Source organism: Morus notabilis, unplaced genomic scaffold (genome assembly GCF_000414095.1).
Source record: "Morus notabilis unplaced genomic scaffold, ASM41409v2 Scaffold1388, whole genome shotgun sequence".
NCBI classification, from domain to species: Eukaryota; Viridiplantae; Streptophyta; class Magnoliopsida; order Rosales; family Moraceae; genus Morus; species Morus notabilis.
This window is the reverse complement of record NW_010362392.1, coordinates 277,743-295,712: the sequence shown is the minus strand read 5'-3', so window position 1 is coordinate 295,712 and position 17,970 is coordinate 277,743. Positions and strand designations below refer to the sequence as shown.

The 17,970-nt window shown below is 34.2% G+C and overlaps 3 protein-coding genes across 3 annotated transcripts; all 3 read right to left on the bottom strand.

The window, feature by feature from the left end:
• Positions 1 to 3,735: 3,735 nt before the first annotated feature.
• LOC21398458 lies at positions 3,736 to 5,041 on the bottom strand. Its single transcript, XM_010101908.2, has one exon. The coding sequence runs from the start codon at positions 5,004 to 5,006 to the stop codon at positions 3,831 to 3,833; it is 1,176 nt and encodes a 391-aa protein (XP_010100210.1). The 5' UTR covers positions 5,007 to 5,041; the 3' UTR covers positions 3,736 to 3,830.
• Positions 5,042 to 12,398: 7,357 nt separating this feature from the next.
• On the bottom strand, positions 12,399 to 13,766 carry LOC21398457 (protein GPR107). Its single transcript, XM_010101907.1, has one exon. It carries the CDS (start codon positions 13,764 to 13,766, stop codon positions 12,399 to 12,401), a length of 1,368 nt encoding a protein of 455 aa, XP_010100209.1.
• Positions 13,767 to 15,338: 1,572 nt separating this feature from the next.
• LOC21398456 (protein GPR107) lies at positions 15,339 to 17,296 on the bottom strand. Its single transcript, XM_024168050.1, is given in 3 exon segments — positions 15,339 to 15,579; positions 15,719 to 16,001; positions 16,004 to 17,296. Coding segments are annotated over 2 exon segments (1,314 nt in total). The 5' UTR covers positions 17,070 to 17,296; the 3' UTR covers positions 15,339 to 15,579; positions 15,719 to 15,753.
• Positions 17,297 to 17,970: the final 674 nt, after the last annotated feature.

The following is a 17,970-nucleotide window of genomic DNA, read 5'->3' as shown; positions in this document are numbered from 1 at the left end:
CATTATAATATAAAATAATCACAATATCATTATTTTATTATATTATATATTATGATGGTATTATAATAATAAATATTATATAACTATAATTATAATTATATATATTATATCCTTATAATTTTATATATATAATATTGGTTATTAAATGATTATATTAATATATATTATATTAATTATATTAATATGATGGGTAATTTTGTCAACATGAAAATATTCATATTCCATTCTATTGCATTTGTAAAAGTAGAACCAAATAAATAAATTGTCTTTCCTTTCCATTTTATTCCATTATCATTCTAATTTTCATTCCTATTACCATTTCTCCACTCCAACTAAACGCACCCAAAAGTCTTATGGCGTCCTGAGGAACAGGAATTAAGTGAGCTGCAGTTGTAAGGAGTTAGAGCAAAAAACCGCTCCAACAAGTAGTATAGATTTTGTCCAATTACCAATTTTAATGTGATATTGTACAATCTTTTACATTTCAGGAATTGAATGTGATTTGAGTCTTTTATTCCATTACCTTATTTTTGGTGTCAAATGTTGAGAATTTGTTAGAAAAGTAATATTCAAATTGGCCCACTTGCTCATCTTGCAATTATCAACTAAGGCTTTAGTTTGCCTTCTAATCACTTAAATCATACCTTGAACTTTTTTACTATAATATTTTCTCTCATAAAAATTTAAATATATATATTTTTTATTACAGTGTTTTTTCTCACACAAAATTCAATTTACAATTCAAGTTCTCAACTTGAGTTGTGAAAAAAAACATGCTTATGCTCGATCATTAACAAATCAAAGTATTTTCTCCCAAGTAAAATTCAATATGCTTAAAAGACAAAAAAAAAAAAAAAAAAAAAGTTCTAGCAAACATGGCAAGTCTAGTTGTTTGACATGAATTAAGATCGTAATTTTATTGTTTACACCACAACCAAAAGAGAATAACTTCCTTACTTCGGTGTGGGTTCTCATAAAAGCCCACGAAAAAAAAAAGTGCAAAAAAGAAAAAGAGATACTTTCGATGGTGTGTGGAATGAGATTAGCTAGTAGATGAACGGCCTCAACCTCAAGTGGTAGTAGTACCATAAGAGTACTTAATAGTTTTGCTTGCACTCCATGTCTCATTCATACACATCCAATATACAAAATCCAAAAAAGGACTAAAAGTGCCATTCATTTAGGTAGAGATGTAGACAAGTATAGCAAAAATGGGCAAAAGATAGCTGGTAGAATAAGAAGATGAGTTTTCTTGTGATCCTCTACAGCTATGCTTTCTGTCATGTTTCTTCTTTCGCTTATATAATTCTTCCTCTGTAGCTCTCGTTTTAATTCCTTGCGCTTTGTATGAATCAAGAGAAATGTTAGCAGAACAGTGACGCTAACATTTCTCATTAATTGAATTAATAGTTACAATTAGAAAGTCAAATGTGACACAAGATTATATTAAACGTGTCTTTAATTCGTGATGTCCAAACAAATAAATGCTAAGAAATAGCTATTACAAATTTAGTGTAGCTATAATTTCATACTCATATCAACATCATAGTTTTGAGTTTAAATTTATTATTTCAATTTAAAATAAAATAAAAAAAGAGAAGAGAAGTGGAAGGATTTTATTTTTATTTTTTATTTTTAATGAAAAAGGCAAGAACAAATGAGAAATTTCTTATGGGCCCTTAGCGGTGTAAAATTTTGACCCAAAAATTAGTGCACAAACCAGGTTGTCATGGCACCAAAACCCTCTCAAGGAATGATTGCATCTTTTGTTAATGGGTATAAGTTCATGGCATTTGTTCAATATGCTAGCTATTTGCTTTTCTGTTTTCCACCATTTTAAATTGAATGGAAATCATACTAAAGTATGAGGACTAGTACTCTTTCTAATACTGTAAAAAATTGATCTCTATTAATTACAAAGTTAAGTAATCATGAGATCATGAGACTATAGTATCTATCTATATATATATATATATAGATTATAATTACCAAAAGTGTACTGGTATAATCACAGTTACTGGACTAAAGTGAAAAGAAACATAATCATATATTCAAGTAAATTAGCTGTAGTCTTTCCTTTTTGGTATTTTGAGCTACTGAGAAAATGCATATTAATATAGATGAGAAATATATATGATACATATGAAAGAACGTCACTACCAACATGACAGTTCTTGGGATCTTATCTCAGATTCTCAAACAGATGACGAAATTGTCTATCAAACCCATGATATTAAATCCCACTAAAGATTTTGTTTTTTCACAGAATTTTGCAGGTTTCAAACTCAAGCGCAAGAATCATTGAGGCTATTTAGATGAATAACAAAGTACAAGCGGGGGATTCTTATGTATTATATAGCCTATAGGCTCATAGACCACATTGTGGGCATGTACAAAATTGGGGTAGAATAATGGACCGTTCTGTGGTCCATTCAAGAGAAAAACAACACGCCAACAGCCTTCCTTCCTTTTATGTTTTGACAGCGTGGAGTCATGACTCATGAGTCATGACTTTTGGGAAAAGAGCCAGCTATTTATTGTCCTTCCCGTTCTCTATTAATCTTCCCCTTCTGTAGTTGCTATTTATTTGGGGGTAATTAATGTTTTAACCTCTTTTTTTGGTCTTAATTTAACCTCTTTCTATTTATTTGGATTGGAAAGTTTAGGGGTTGTTTGGTTGGAGGATTCGTACCCCAATTCGAATCATGATTCATAGTTCGTTATAGTATTTTTTCTCATAAAAAATACACGTAAATAAAAAATAGTTCTAATTATGATTCTAATTCATGAACTAAACGTTTCCTTAATACATTAGCATTGCCAACAAATTTTAGGGTTAATCACACTTGTACCTTCTGAATTTTGGAATCATTTTTACTTTACTCTCTAAATTTTAAAGACTCTCATTTTTATATTTTTTTATAAGAATTTTTATTAAAATTATATATAAAAAGAGTGAGTTAAATGTGGTTAGGTAGTTTTTATTCATTTGTTTTTAACATAAATTTAAAATTAAAAGACTACATCATTGTATTACTTTTTTTTCTGTCCGTTTTTAATAGAAATTCTCACAAAAGAGATTGTGTAAAGAATTCTAAATTAAAGGACAAAAAAAGAGTTTTTAAAATTTGATAGACAAACTAAGAATAATCTCAAAATTTAAGGGCCACTAGTGGGAATATCCTAAATTTTAATGTCCCTGCAAGATTTTATATACCAGTATTTCTCTGATTCTACACAGTAATTAATCCGTTGAAATTGGAGTTACTTTGATAAAAGAAAAAATCTGACAACAAAAATTCCATTATTTCGTCGTCAGAAAAAGCATTTTGCATGTTACAATTAGATTTGACTCGTTTAGATTTTTCTTAGTGTGGATCTAAGGTTTCCCAATACTTGTTTAGAAGTCAAGATTCACACTTTCATTTTGGAAGAAAAATTATCAAGTATATGTGCATGTGCAGGTAGCTTAGAATGCAAAACTTGAGCTTTCAATAGATTAATTTAGGTAAACTCTTGCCCAGATCCATAGACAACCTCATGAAATCAGAAAGTAATATCGTACTACTCAAAAACATCAAGATTTCTATATATACATCACAACAATCCACAAAAAAAATACAAACTTCAATCGTATTTACTCATTTCTATGGTTTCTTAAGAGCAAAATGATGCAGAATTTAGGACACCACTATAGTGACCTTGCCGCAGAAAAATAAATTATGAACCCCCAAAAAGGTTTATTAAACAAAAACAAAATTACAGATAAAAAAAGAACAAAATAGAATTAATCAAGCCTTATACAGAGATGCATAATTGATCTTCTTCTTTTAACTGGTAATGAGGCTATTGGATCTGATTGGACTTTTCTGTTTGAGAAGAATTCTTAGCTGAGCCTTTTGACACTCCAATTTTGTACCCCAATATTGCCTGTTTTTGGACCCAACCGCTCGAACCACTTTTGGGAATTCCACAAACCCTTTGATCCCTCTCTTTATGTGAGGATTCTCAGTTTCTGCCAACAATTTTCTCGGGAAAATGGGCACAGATTTATTATTACAATTCTCACTCAAAACTGACTCACTGCTATCTTCAGTACAAGCTGATGAGGAGTACTTAATGTTGTTATTGTGATTATGATCATGACTAGAAACTGACCTTGTCGATGCCATTGAATCTACACGATTATTGATCTCATCATTTGAAATCCACTTCTCTCCCATCACAAAATGTCTGAATTTTCCCGAGAAACTAGAAACTGCTCTAGAAGCCACATTTTCCTTGCTCTTTAACGCCGACGAAGTAGTAGTAGTAGAAGTAGTAGTACTGGTATTAGTGCATTCTGATATGATCCTCTTGGAACATTCCAATTCCAAGAGCTTTTCTTCTAGAACAATCTTCGCCTCGGCGAGCTTCATCTGGACTCTCTCTTCCCTCAACACCTCCGACATTCGCAACATCTTTCTCTCCTCCTCAATCTCTCTCTTCATCGTGCTTATCTCGGCTTTGTCAAAGGAAATCTCCTTGGCTAACTCTTCACACATTTTCTCCATTGCTTCTCTTCCTCTTCTCTCCTCGGCGGCCTCTTTAACCAGCCTCTTGTTGATGGACTCCAGCTTCTTCCGCGCCTTCCGCTCGTACTCGAGCTCCGTCTTGAGCTCCATGATCTGGGTTCGAGCCATGTCGAGTTCCGACTCCATTGCGGGCCTCGTGAAGAAGGTCAGGTCCCAGAAAGAAGCCGCGAGCTTGCGGGCCGAGAGAGGGAGGTGTAGACACTGATGAAGACTAGTGTTTCTCTGGTAGACGCAGTTCTGAGCCGTCAGATTTTGATGTTGGTTGTGATTGTGATGATTGTGGTGAGGTTGATTGTGAGAATTATAAAAAGGGTTTTCGTAAAGCTTCCAGGTTGGGCAAGTGGAGGTGGTTATGGGCTCACCAGAGGACTCATTTCTGGGGTTCTCTGGGCTATTGAGAGTCATCATCATCGTCTTCTTCTTCTCTTCCATACTTTCTTTCTTTCTTTCTTTCTATATCATGTGTGCTTTTCTTTTGCTTTGTTGTGTAGACTTTTTATTTTTCTTTCTTTTTACCTTTATTTTTCTTTTCTCTTTTTCATGTGGGGGCCTTTACTTGACCTATGGAAACTTAAGGCTTGTGTGGAGTAAACAAAGTGGAGGAAAAAAGGAAGCAAAAATTCACATGCACCTCAGTGTTATTAATGCCATTGTGAAGGAGTGAGGTGGGTTTTGTCGTTTTGATTATTATTATTTATTATTTATTTTTATTTTTATCTTCAGTACCCTATTAATATCACGCTAATAATATATATTATTAACGGAAATAGTAAAAAATATGTCAATATGAAAACCTTAAGAAAGTATATATGCTAATTTTTAGTTATAGAAATTAATAGGTCATAATTTGTCAAGTTATGATTCATAACTAGATAAGTTAACTTGTTAAGTTATGATTCATAGCCAGACAAATTATGGACAAAAATTGTGAATAACTTGTCAAGTTATGGTTCATAACCAGACAAGTTATGGACGAAAACAGTAATTTGGCATATTTATTAACTTATGTAAATTATTGACCTATTAATTTTAATTCATCTCAAGTCTTAACCTATTTTTCTCTTTCTCCCTATTATTAAATAGGGCTCTTCATAAATTCGTAAAATCTATAAGCTCAATCCACCTCACTCAAATTCAATCTGAAAAATATAATTTTTAGTATTAAAATTTTTTTTTCGCCCTATTTAATGTATGACCCAAAGTTTTGAGGCGAGGTATGAATTAGGCATATAATGGCCCGCACACCCCAGCCCAACCCACGTTCTAACTTGTCTCTTCTAATATCTAACCCTAGACATGCAACTCATTTATATTCTCTAGTTTTTTCATGTTTGAATTAAGCCTTTATGTTTACTTTATGTTAAGACTAATTTATGAGTGTAAACTAATTTATGTTTGATGTTGGATGGACTACTTTACTTCATGTTTGATGTTGTATTGAACTTTGAATTTCTATATGTTTGAATGTTGGAGTTATTATTTCTATTTGATGATAAAGTTTAAATGTTAGATTGAATTTTGAGTCTTTGATTCTTTAAATGTTGAAACCGACTACCCAATCCACCCGGTACCGCCCCAATTCAACCCAAATATAATTAGGTTGTGAAATTTTTCTAACATCATTAGGGTCAAATATGTGCAACCCCCACCCTTTAAAGCGAAGAAAAAGTCTTATCCCGCATCAATCTAACTCATAAATAACTCTATTATTAAATATTAAATACGATTAAAATCACATTAAAATAAGAAAGATATAAAGTTAATATAACCTAAAACAGTATCTCACTTGTATGATTCATATGCTACCGACAAATTTACGTTTTCTTTTAACTCTCTCACTTTTTTTTTTTTTCCTCTCTGCTTGATTCTTTATGAGCGGTGTCCTGTTTTATTTATATCTATCTCCTAACGGACCTAACCGGCCGACTCTATGTGTAGTAGGGGAAGGAATTAGAAGGCCCCAATGTGCCAGCCAATTTAGTGTATCTTTGCTCAACACAATTTAAGAGCATGTTTAGTTTATGTATTAGAATTATTTTTTATTTACGTGTATTTTTTGTGAGAAAAAATACTGTAACGAACTATGAATTATGATTAGAATCAGAGAACAAATCCTCCAACTAAACGGACTCTAAGTCACTTCGTAATTGACAAAATGCGTTTGTTTCTTCCATCACATTCCCTCTTAATAGAGAAAGCTATGCACGCTTGAGTATGCGAAGATTCTCATTTTTTGTCTATTTTTTTTTTCTTTATGAAATAAGTAGATGTGGAATTTTATACTTTGAATATAGTTAATTCTGAACATGATTTCAATATGATATAATAGGCTGTTTGTTATTTCGATCTCATATTTTTATAAAATTATGATGGTATTGTTTGTTTTAGTTAAATGAAAGCATGGTCTTCATTTTATCACACAACAAAAAAAAAGAGTACGGTCTTCATTAAAATGTTAGCAATCTACATTACCATTAAGTGTCCCGTACTAAGCAATACCCTACTTAATTTCGTACTCTTTTATCCAATGCATGAAACTAATTAAACTTAGATATGCACTTACTCAATGCTATTGGATCAAAAGAGACAAAAGCAAATTCATTTTTCCTTACTGCACTTTAGGAGAATTGTTCCATCATTTTTGAAAATATTGATGTTCTCTGCTTTTCAACCGTCTATATCATAATCTACTTTTTTTGCATATTTTTTTAATTTAGTGTGATTTTAACAAGATTTAACTGTTGAAAAAAAAAAAAGAAACACCAGTATTTTTAAAAAAGAAAAAACACCAGAAAAACAAAAGTTATTTACTTTTAACTTCTGAGAATTTCTGAACAAATTGCACATCTTGCAACCATAGAGCTTGTAGGTCATAAAGGAAACGGTGTCTTAACTTTGTTCCAACTGAGCTATATATTATAGTCCAATAAATAAGTTTGGCCCACAAAAATTTTACCACCTACCCAAGTCCCCGTTTTCTTATCTAGAGTCTAGACAAGGGAGCCTCTGGCAATAGAAATTAATTCTACATCTCTGGAGTTTTGACCACTGAAATATATCATATTATCTAGTAAAAACTAACCAGTAACCAATTGCACTTTTTTATATTTATAATATGACCTTTCAGTGAGAAGTTGGTTATAATAGAACACCAAGTACTTATCTTCATCATCATCATCATCATCATCATCATTATTATTATTATTATTATTATTATTATTATTATTATTATTATTATTATTATTAGTCTTTGGCTTTCACCTCAGAAATCCCAAGCCTGAAATGTTGGAAGCCTTGCCACTATACTATCTCTGTTTTAATTACAAAAGAAAAAAAAAAAAAAACTTTTGAATTTAAGGCTCCAGCACATAGTGGGAGTTAGAAATCAGAACACCATGCGCCTTTAATACATGCAAATTAAGAAAGCATATTCAATTTTTAAGAAGGGAAAGCAAAAGAATCCAACTTTATATCTAACTTTGTGGAATAAAAGCTAAGACAACCCCACGGTGTTGGAAATGCTCTCAAACTACTCACCTTAACAATTAGCATAATGGTATATATGTTAAAGTTGCAACACTACTCACGGTAGAATTTCTTGGCTAGGTTGTGAGTAATGTGGTTTGAAATGCTCTAGAAAAGCCAAAAATATTGTATATTTAATAAAATTTCTGTACTCAAAGTCTAGACTTTTGGAATAATTTTGCAAAATTTCTTCCTTGGTTGTCTTTTATGAGGTTTCATAAGACAAAATTTAAGTTTTGTTGTAGCATTACTTTTGATTTTTTTTTTTATGACATTGTCATGTTAGATTCTCAATAATTATAATGATTACGAAAAATCACGGTAATGTATACTATTATTATTCGTGAAATTATGATAATTACCGACTTAACTATAACATAAAAGAGAATAATTGAAACTAATGTTATTTATAAGTCGTTTTTTTAATAGTGGTATATAAATTTAACAGTCAAATGAATTAACCTCATCCTTAAGAAATTCTATTAATCTAGTCAGCCTATCATGTCCTTGCAAAAGTTGAAAGACAAAGGAACCAAAAGCCCAAAAGCGGGGGGTACTTTTAAGCTAATTTGTTTGCTCTACAGACCCCACATGAATGTCTCCACTGCTATTCCTTTATCTTTCCCCTCTCTGGTCTCCAACTTTGATTTCCAAAAGATAGCTGGTTAGTAATAGAATACACCAAAATCCTTAAAAAAAAAAAAAAAAGAATACAGAATAAAAAAAAAAAAATCCAAAATCCCTTGTAATATAGAACTACTAAGAAGTAATCACAACAAGGCTTCATTCAAGTCGAGAATCCAATCTTTTTTTTTTTTTTTTTTAGTGAATCAAGAATTCAATCTTCTTAAAGTGTATGAAATGCGGCACTTAAAGTTTTGGCCTAAAGGAATATGATAGGAAGTGACCAGAAAATGTTGGCATAATTAATTTACAAGAGAAGTCATGCAGCAATTGCTCTCAGGTCAGATGTTTTGCTAAACCCCAATTTTTATTTATTTTTTATTTAATTTTTTTTTTGGTCCTTGTTCTTTCTCTTGCAACCATATTTTATTTGACTGTTATGGGACACTCTTTTGTTCTAAAAAAAAAAACTTTTTTTTTTCCCTTCTTGATTCATGGCCAAAGAATATTAATTACCTTTTTATAAACCATTATTAATCCTGATAGAGATGATCTTGGTTTTAAAGAAACCTTTCTTCTATATATAACACCAAATTTTCGTTTATTTTACCGATTTAAATTTAGAATTTGAGTTTTGTTATAGTAAAAAGTTTTAAAAAACAGTCACATTTATCTTTTTTCTTACAATAAAAATTTTCATATAAAATCACATATTAATTTAAATTAAAAATTTAAATCAGTAAACTAAACGGGTCATAAGAAACTTTATTAACTAAATTATTTTGGTACCTTTATCGACAACGATTGTTAATCGATGAGAATTATAGCACGGCGGTCACATTAATAAACTATAATGTGTCCAATCAAAATCAATCTATTTCAACACAAAAAGTGGATGTCTAGCCAAGTGTCAATTCAGGTTTTTAGGCTCTATTGAAAAGAGACATGTGATTACACATGCACATGTGGAAAGACCCAGACAAGAGTATTATAGAGATAAATACTTTTCTCTAGTAAAAAAAACAATCCCATGTTCCATTTATGATTATTGGCTTTGTTTTGAACGATTGTATAGAAATGAAATGCTAAGATTTCTGCTCAATTATTTATATGTTGTTGCCTTGGTCCTAAAAACACATCAATACTAAATCTGATTCACATGACTAATGAGTTGCTAACTATTTGGTAGAAAGAGAAACACGCCGAGACAGCGTTATAGATGGCCGAGGGTAGGCGCTGCCCCCACCTGATTTTTTTCTTTTCTTTTCATTTTGTCGGTGTATTCTGCTAAATTTTGTAGTCTGCTCCATTAAAAATCTGAAAATTATACGTGGATCGCCCTCTTAAAGTTACATATATGCTCCTTACCCACTTATTTTTTCGACTCCGTCCCCAAAAGATGCTTTAACAATGTCCTCGAGCTTGATTGAACATGAAGTTAGACGGTCATTACATTTGCATGCCTGGGGAAAAAAAAGGTCCAACAAAACCGATATTTGGTCAAAATTTGACAAAAACACATTGGTTATTGCCAGCTAACAAGTAACAAGGAATACTATTTGAGGACCAAACATTATGATCCATCCATGAATTTAGAGCTGAAAGTTGGCTCTTTCTTAACTTCCTGCAGCAAATAATTATTTGCCAAGTCTATGTATTTGGCCAAACATGAGTGGAAAATTGAACAAAAAAGGACCCATTGTGGTTAAGAGACAAGACTCTGCAAATTTCTCTTCGTTTGCATTAGTAGATAGTAAATGGAAGGCAACATATTGAAATAAATAATATTGCTTTCATAGTGTACAATTTAGAAATAGGAAGAAGAAAGAGTTTTGTGAATTTCTGTGTATATTCACGTCAATGAGCAATTACAAACATATATACAATTGTTACAAGTGCGAAAGCTATAATCCTAGTAATTACAATTAGTTCTATAATCACAAAAAGAGAGAAACTAATCCTAAATTGATTTGGATAGAATCAGAGAATAAAATCAGTGATTATGGTCAAATATTACAATTAAATTCTTTCCTTTAATACAAAGATATATGTATATACCATGAATTTGCTTTCCGTTGTCTACGATGTTTTCTGCGGACAAGTAGTCGCGGGGAAGACTTTGAGTGTAAGCACTCTTTTGACAACAAGATGATGCAGTTGTTTTCATTGAGGAACATGTTTCTGAGGAACAACAACGATAAATCCAAGGAAAACACGAAAGAAAAGCAAGACCAACAGGAAGATCAGTCTCAAAATTTTCGAGACCTTTGTTCTTTGACTGTATACATAGGAATATCGAATGCCTCTTGGTCATTTGATTTTTCTTGGAAATTTTCTTTTCCTTTTTATTTTTTCCCTTTTTTTTTTGAATGGTTGGTCTTACTTGTAAAGGAGTCTCAAACATCTGAATTAATCCAATATATTCGTTTTCTTTTTTTTTTTTTTCCCGAACTTTTTATCATTGCTGGTTTTGAAATAGTTTTTGCGATTCTGTTGAGTATTGATGATGCTTTTTGATGTATTCTTGGTAATTTTAGCATGCGCATAAGAACTTTTCGTATTAGAGTTCAATTAAGAAAAATCTTTACATTTTAAAAAAAAAAACTTGGGAGAAATCTTTTCGATTTAGTTTTCTCAACTTTGTTTCATAAGACAACATGCGGCTGTAGCCTGTATCAATCACTTTTAACAACAGAGACAATTTTCTTGTAGTGTTTTTTCTGCCGAAAGAACCAAAAACAACTAATTTTCAGTACTGTTTCTCTCACATACTACAAAAACTATGAATCCCCAATTAATATATACGAAGAATCGCTATTATATACATACCATATGTACTTTTGAATTAAACTAGAGTTACTTCTATTGGTGCACCCTAAACTTAAAAGTGTCTGACCTTCCGCTTTTGACAAAAATAGCACCCTAAATTTTAAGATTTGTCGTAATTGTGGTCAATAACCAATGAGCCTTAATTAATTGACAGAAATTGTCAAAGATCCTAAACTTTTCGTTGGGTGACGAATTGGACCTGAACTTTATAAATTTTGGCATATGGACTCTGATTATCGTCCAATCAATTGATGTCGGTTCTTCATTGAGCTTTGTTGTCAGGGATTGTAAAGTTTAGGGAGCGTTTAGAATTAGTTTCAAAATGATTTTATTTTTTGTATGAAAATAAAAATGAAAATATTTTCAATCTCAGACAGAAATTATTTTTAAAAATGCGCTTAGTAGTTTAATCAAGAGATTATTTTCAGTATAAAAAACTCTTTAATATCTATATCTTTTTCTCTGCTCGAGAGAGGAGAAAATGAAAATAAAAAATGAAAAACGACTAAAAGTCATTTTTCTAAACTAAAAAATCGTTTTCGTTTCTGTTTTTTTTATCTATATTGCGCCAAACGTCGTTTTGAAAACGTTTTCATTTTTTCTTTTTCAAAAAATGTGAAAAATAAAAACGAGATCAATTCCAAACACGACCTTAGTGTCTAAAATACCGAAATTAAAATTTCAGGATGCAATAAATCACGACAAGTTTAAGATGAATGAATGCAATCTAGCTATTAAACTACCCAATATTTAATGCATCTGAACTACTAAATACTATTTCCCAGAAAATATTGCAACACGACTCCTTTGTATTATACCTTAATTAACCATACCATGATTTCCATATCACTTCACCATCTTCATTGTCACTGCAAGTTCAGCTTCCCCCTCTTCCTGATCTTTCTCATCAATCTGCAAAGAGTAGTGATATAATTTGTTGGCCTGATCTGGTCGGAACGTGAAGCCCATAAAAGCATAGAAAGCAAGCGTGACAAGCTCCGAGACAACGATGGTGATCCAAACGTACTTGTACGAGATCATGATCATCGTACTATCCCATGCAAACAGCACAGCACGAGTTAAGAAAACGTACAATTTAACCACAGCGAAGTACTCCTTCGACCTTTCTGATAATTTTGGCAAATTGATCATGATGATCACTTCTTGTGATCGCATGTCCTTTAGTGACCAGTCGTTTATGATGAGCCATGCGAAGCAGCAAACCAAGTCGGCGACCAAAAAAACTACCTTCCAAGTAAACCGGTAGTCTCCAAAAGGCCCCGTCTCGTCGACGAAGACTTTAGCGATGTTTCGGATGATTTGAAGAGGAATAATGATGAAAAACACCATCAACTTGTCCTTTTCCGGCAAGGAAAAAGGTCTCAAGAATGTCCATGGTCCGGCTGTGCTAATCAACACGGTTAAGATGAACACAATGCTTTCTGTTAATGATCTGAGAGCATAGAAAACAACCTTAAAACGGTCTACGAGGAAACCGTGGAGTTTCATGTGTGAAAACTTCTCTGCCTCACAAAACAGGTTTATTGCCTCGAGGATTAGCACAGCGAGGATGAAGAAATGGACGCGAAAAACGGCATGTCGTTTCTTGTTGATCAGCAAGAGATGAGTCCAGAGCAAGGTTAGAGCGAAATAGGCCGAGAAGAAGAGGAACAAGAATCTAGGGAGAGGTTTTTCCCCGGCGGACAGATAGTTGCGGCGGCCAAAGTCTCCGTGTCCGACCAGATTGAACATTTCCAATTTTACGTCCATGGAGATCTTCATCCCTTGAATGCAGTTCGCAAGGAGAAGAGTGTAGCGCTCATCCTCATCGACTGACATAAACATGGTAGTTCCACTTCTGCCCACCTCGAGTAATCGGAAGGTGAGGGGTGACTTAGCTATGTTCAAATGGAGCGGGCACTCGATCATGCGGTTATCTAACTGCTGGAGAAGGCGGGTCAAGGATTGCCGGGGGCAGAGGAAGAATCCAACATGGTAGAGGTCCGGGTGCGGATGATTGTAAGGAGAGGAGTGGGAGAAGTGAGAGAGGATGAGCTCGAGGCCACCTGGCGAAGTGAAGCCGAACTCATCTAAGGGGATTATCGGCCTGGCATCGTCTTGAAAGTGGAAAATGCGGGACTCAGAGAAGCAAAGAGGCGGAACCATGGATAGCCAGATGATGAGGAGGATGGAAAAGGGAGTGGAGGACGCCATGGTTTACTTTCCTTGGAGAAACTTCACTCTCTCAGGACTTCTTAATATTTATGAGCAGGAAGAGAACAGGAAGGATAGTCGGACAAAAAGTAGTATTTGTGTGAATGAATAATCTTAAGGACGTCAATTCTAATATCAATTTTTTATACTAACTTTCAATGTTCATTCTTCTATTGAAAGTAGTTCAAAATTTTTTTAAATTAATTGATAATAAAAAATTATATTTGCCAATTAAAAGGGGAGTCTTTCCTCATAGTGCAGATGAATTCAAAGGCCGGCGAGAACAAAATACGACAATGATACTACATCGACAACTTCGTTGTTAGATAACACCTAGAATCAGTATATTAGCTACATAATTTTGCATCAAATTCTATTGTCGAACATATTATGGGCATTGCGTGTTTGTAAGCATCAAATTTTATCTCCATGAATTTCTTTAGAAGAGATATATCCAAATGAAAAGAAATAAAAAGAAACTGTGTACTTGTGATGCATTCTGATGAAAGTTAAATAATTACGAGATAATTTTGGATACCCCTCTCCTAACTAATTTCAATAATGGTATCCAATTTTTATATGTTTACCAAGCAAGTACTTCACGTCCATTACGAGAAAAATAAGCATAGGATAATATATCCATAAGAAATCTATCTACACTAATTTTGCACACGAAGTTATTGGCAACAAATAAGCTCCCTGCTTGGAATCAGATGTAGGCAACTTATGCACAATTCTTGTTTTAGGATAAACCAAATCCGGGCCGAAAAGTGAACAGGCCATTATTTTCTTTAAGGCTTCAACATCAACTAACTTGTAAACTATTTGCCACACCATAGGCACAAGATGTTAGGTAAAATTGACAAAAGAAAAGAATATTAGTGTTAGGCACTACCCAACAACGAAACTAGGATCAGGCTTAGCTATGCATAGTCTAGCTAGAAAGAATATACAAAACTGCCTTAAAGATTATCACAAAGTCAAATTAAGTTAGGCAAAGTAACTGAAAGTCAAATTAAGTTAGGCAAAAGTAACTGAATAAGCCCATGATTCTTTTCGCAGTAATCACAAATTGAATATTGAATTGGAATATTGCTGTTTTAAGTTTGGTGTTTGCCATTTTAAGTTTCGTTAGGTTTTGTTCCCACTTACAGAGCTACTCAGGGCATTTTGCTTCCCTTCGTCAAGTCCAAAAGTTTCCAATCCTTCAGATGCACTTAAAAAGTTAAAAAACTCAAAAAGGTACACAGAGATTTGAGAGCTGCTGAAGACGTACTCTAACCAATCAAAAAAGATCTTGCCAAGACAACCTTTAATCAACTTAAATCTTCTTTTCGCCAGAGAAAAATTCACATTTCTAACCGAAGACCTAGATATGTCCAACATCCATAATTTCTACTCCTAAGCATAATGACTTCCATCCAAGTTGTTCAATATGCATTAGTCATTGAGGTTCTACCAAGAATAACTACTCTCAATGCCCCAAATAAATCTGAGAAAATTGGTAAATATGCTCTGTTATGTAAGCATCTGAATATCTAAGTGAACAAACATATAAAAGCATACCCTTTATACCAAAAATGAATGCAAATTATTAAGTATCTACTTACACATACTATCCAATTCACAGACAGCAACACAGGGTATCTAATTCCCATAAATGTAACAAGTATATGAGCGTGTCCTACTAACTCAAGAAAAACTAACAGGCAAGGTAAAGTCAACACAATGAAAAGGAAACCATAGAACAAATTCTACCTCAAGTATGCCTAACATTCGGATCAAAATTGACCCGTTTATGATTGTTGAAAATCTACCTCAACAATCCCAATTTCAGAAGCAGCGCCGGCAAGGTAAAGTCAACACAATGATAAGGAAACCATAGAACAAATTCTAACTCAAGTATGCCAAACATTCGGATCAAAATTGACCCGTTTATGATTGTTGAAAATCTACCTCAACAATCCCAATTTCAGAAGCAGCGCCGTCACAATTCGAACTCATCCTCGAGCTTCAAGGCTTCGGCTGCAGCTTCTTCTTCTTCGTCATCGATCACGAAGTAAGGATTGTGCGCCTCAGGCTTGAACTTGTAACCCGTAAACATGTAGAAAGCGAGCGTGGCAAGCTCGGACGCCACCACGCTGGTCCAGAGGTACCGATAAGAGGTGATGGTCTCGAGTGCGAAGAACACGACACGGGTGAAGTAAATGTAACAGATAACCACAATGTAGTATAGAGCGTCAGCTTCATCAAGTTAACGGCGGCCTTTCCATCGGTCTTCGCCGCTTCGCGGAGGTTCTTGATTGACCAGACGATCGGGAACAGCACCGCGCAGCAGCAGATGACGTCGACGAGCAAGAAGACCTGCTTCCACGTGAACCAGTCGTGTCCGTAGGGACCGCTCTCGTCAATAACAACCTGGGCGATATTGGCGACGACCTGCAGAGGAATTACGATCATCAAGACCTTCTTTTCCTTGTCCTGCAAGTACGGTTTCAAGAAGGACCAGCCCGTGCCGATCAAGACAATCAAAGTGAAGAGCGTGATTCCTTTCAAGAAGCTAAAAATATAGAACAAGACGTCCCAGCCATGGGCGCTTCCCGTACGCTTGATGTACGACTTGTCCTCGGCCTCGCAGACGAGGTTTAGTGCCTTGAGGATCACGACGGCGAGCATGAAGAAATGGATTCTGAAAATCGTGAGGCGTTTCTTGTAAAGCACGTCAATCCAGAGGCCGGCGAGGGAGAAATATATCAAGGAGAAGAAGAAGTAAACCCTAGGCAGGACGGTTTTGCCGGTGGAGAGGTAATCGCGGACGTTATTCTTCCCATCGAGATTATACATCGCCGATCGGACATCCATGGAGACCTTCACTCCCTGGATGCAATTCGCGAAGAGAAGCATGTACTGATCCGCATCGGTTTCATTGTACACAGTACCAGTGGTCTTCTGAATCAGGCCTTTGTGGACCGAGCTGAAGGTGAGGACCTTCTTCACCATATCCGATTTGAGGGCGCACTCGATCTCGCGATCCTCGAGCTGCTGAAACACATGGATCCACGATTCCCTGGTGCAGAGGAAGAAACCGACATAGGAGAGATCAGAATCGGACTTCTCCGGCGAGAGCGAGATCGACGAGACGTTGAGCTCGAGGCGACCTTTGTGCGTGAATCCGAACTCGTCCAAGGGGATAATCGGCCGGTCATCGTCTCTAATCTTGCTGAATCGGATTTCACCTAAACACATTGAGAACGCCATGGAAATCAAGACGATGAGGAAGAGAAATTTAGGCGAGATCGCCATGGTCGAAGCTTCGTTTGATTCGGATCTGAGGGATTAGGCTCAAATCTGCGTTTCTATGGAATTCTGATTTTTCCTTTTTGGAGATTGAAGAAAAAAATGGGTTTATTGACGACTTTTCGATTCTTGTTGGAGAAGGGGATTTTTGGGACTAATTTTTTGAGATTTCTCTTTCAGAAGTTTTTGCTTAGGTCCAGAAGAAACTCCAAACCGTAAGTAAAGTGTAAACGACCAACGCGACTTGGAAATTTATTCTCTTTTTGAAATTACGTAAGTGGGGTTCTGTTTTTCAATTAACTACTGGGCTACCAATGAGTTTGGATTCGGTCTTTGTGGGTGGAATTGTAATTTGATAATTGAAGGAAAATGCCTGGAATTAACCGGAAAGGTGAAACCAGGTGATTGATTGAGGATCCGTTTAATTAACTGACTTGGATTTTTAATTTGAGTTAAAATGTGATTTTATGTGAGAATTTTTTATTATAATAAAAAGTTAAATGTAACTAATTTTGAGAGTTTTTTATTATAATAAAACTCAAATTTTAAACTCGAATCGATGAGATGAAATGAACATGACTTAAGTCTATAATCTTTTTATTGTTTTGTTTTTTGCTTTTTTTTTCTTTTGTTTTTTTTTCTTTCATTTTACTTCCTTGATTGAATGAAGAGTTAAGTTTGGAAAGAAAAATAAAAGTAATTACCACTGGTCACTGCTAATTTTTTAGTCGATTACAAAGTGACATATAAGACCAGAAAATGATTCTTGCCTTAATTAGTGAGTTCTAGCTTAATTGTAATTAGTGAGTTTTAAAGTTGATGTGAGTATTTGTAATTAGTTGAAAAAGTGCGGGCACATAGCATTTCTCATTTAAAAAAAAAAAAAGATTATTAGGTGAACTTTCTT

Excerpts from the sequence above, each read along its gene's own strand:
- LOC21398457 (XM_010101907.1), bottom strand. The coding sequence starts at position 13,766 with ATGGCGTCCTCCACTCCCTTTTCCATCCTCCTCATCATCTGGCTATCC.
- LOC21398458 (XM_010101908.2), bottom strand. The coding sequence starts at position 5,006 with ATGGAAGAGAAGAAGAAGACGATGATGATGACTCTCAATAGCCCAGAG.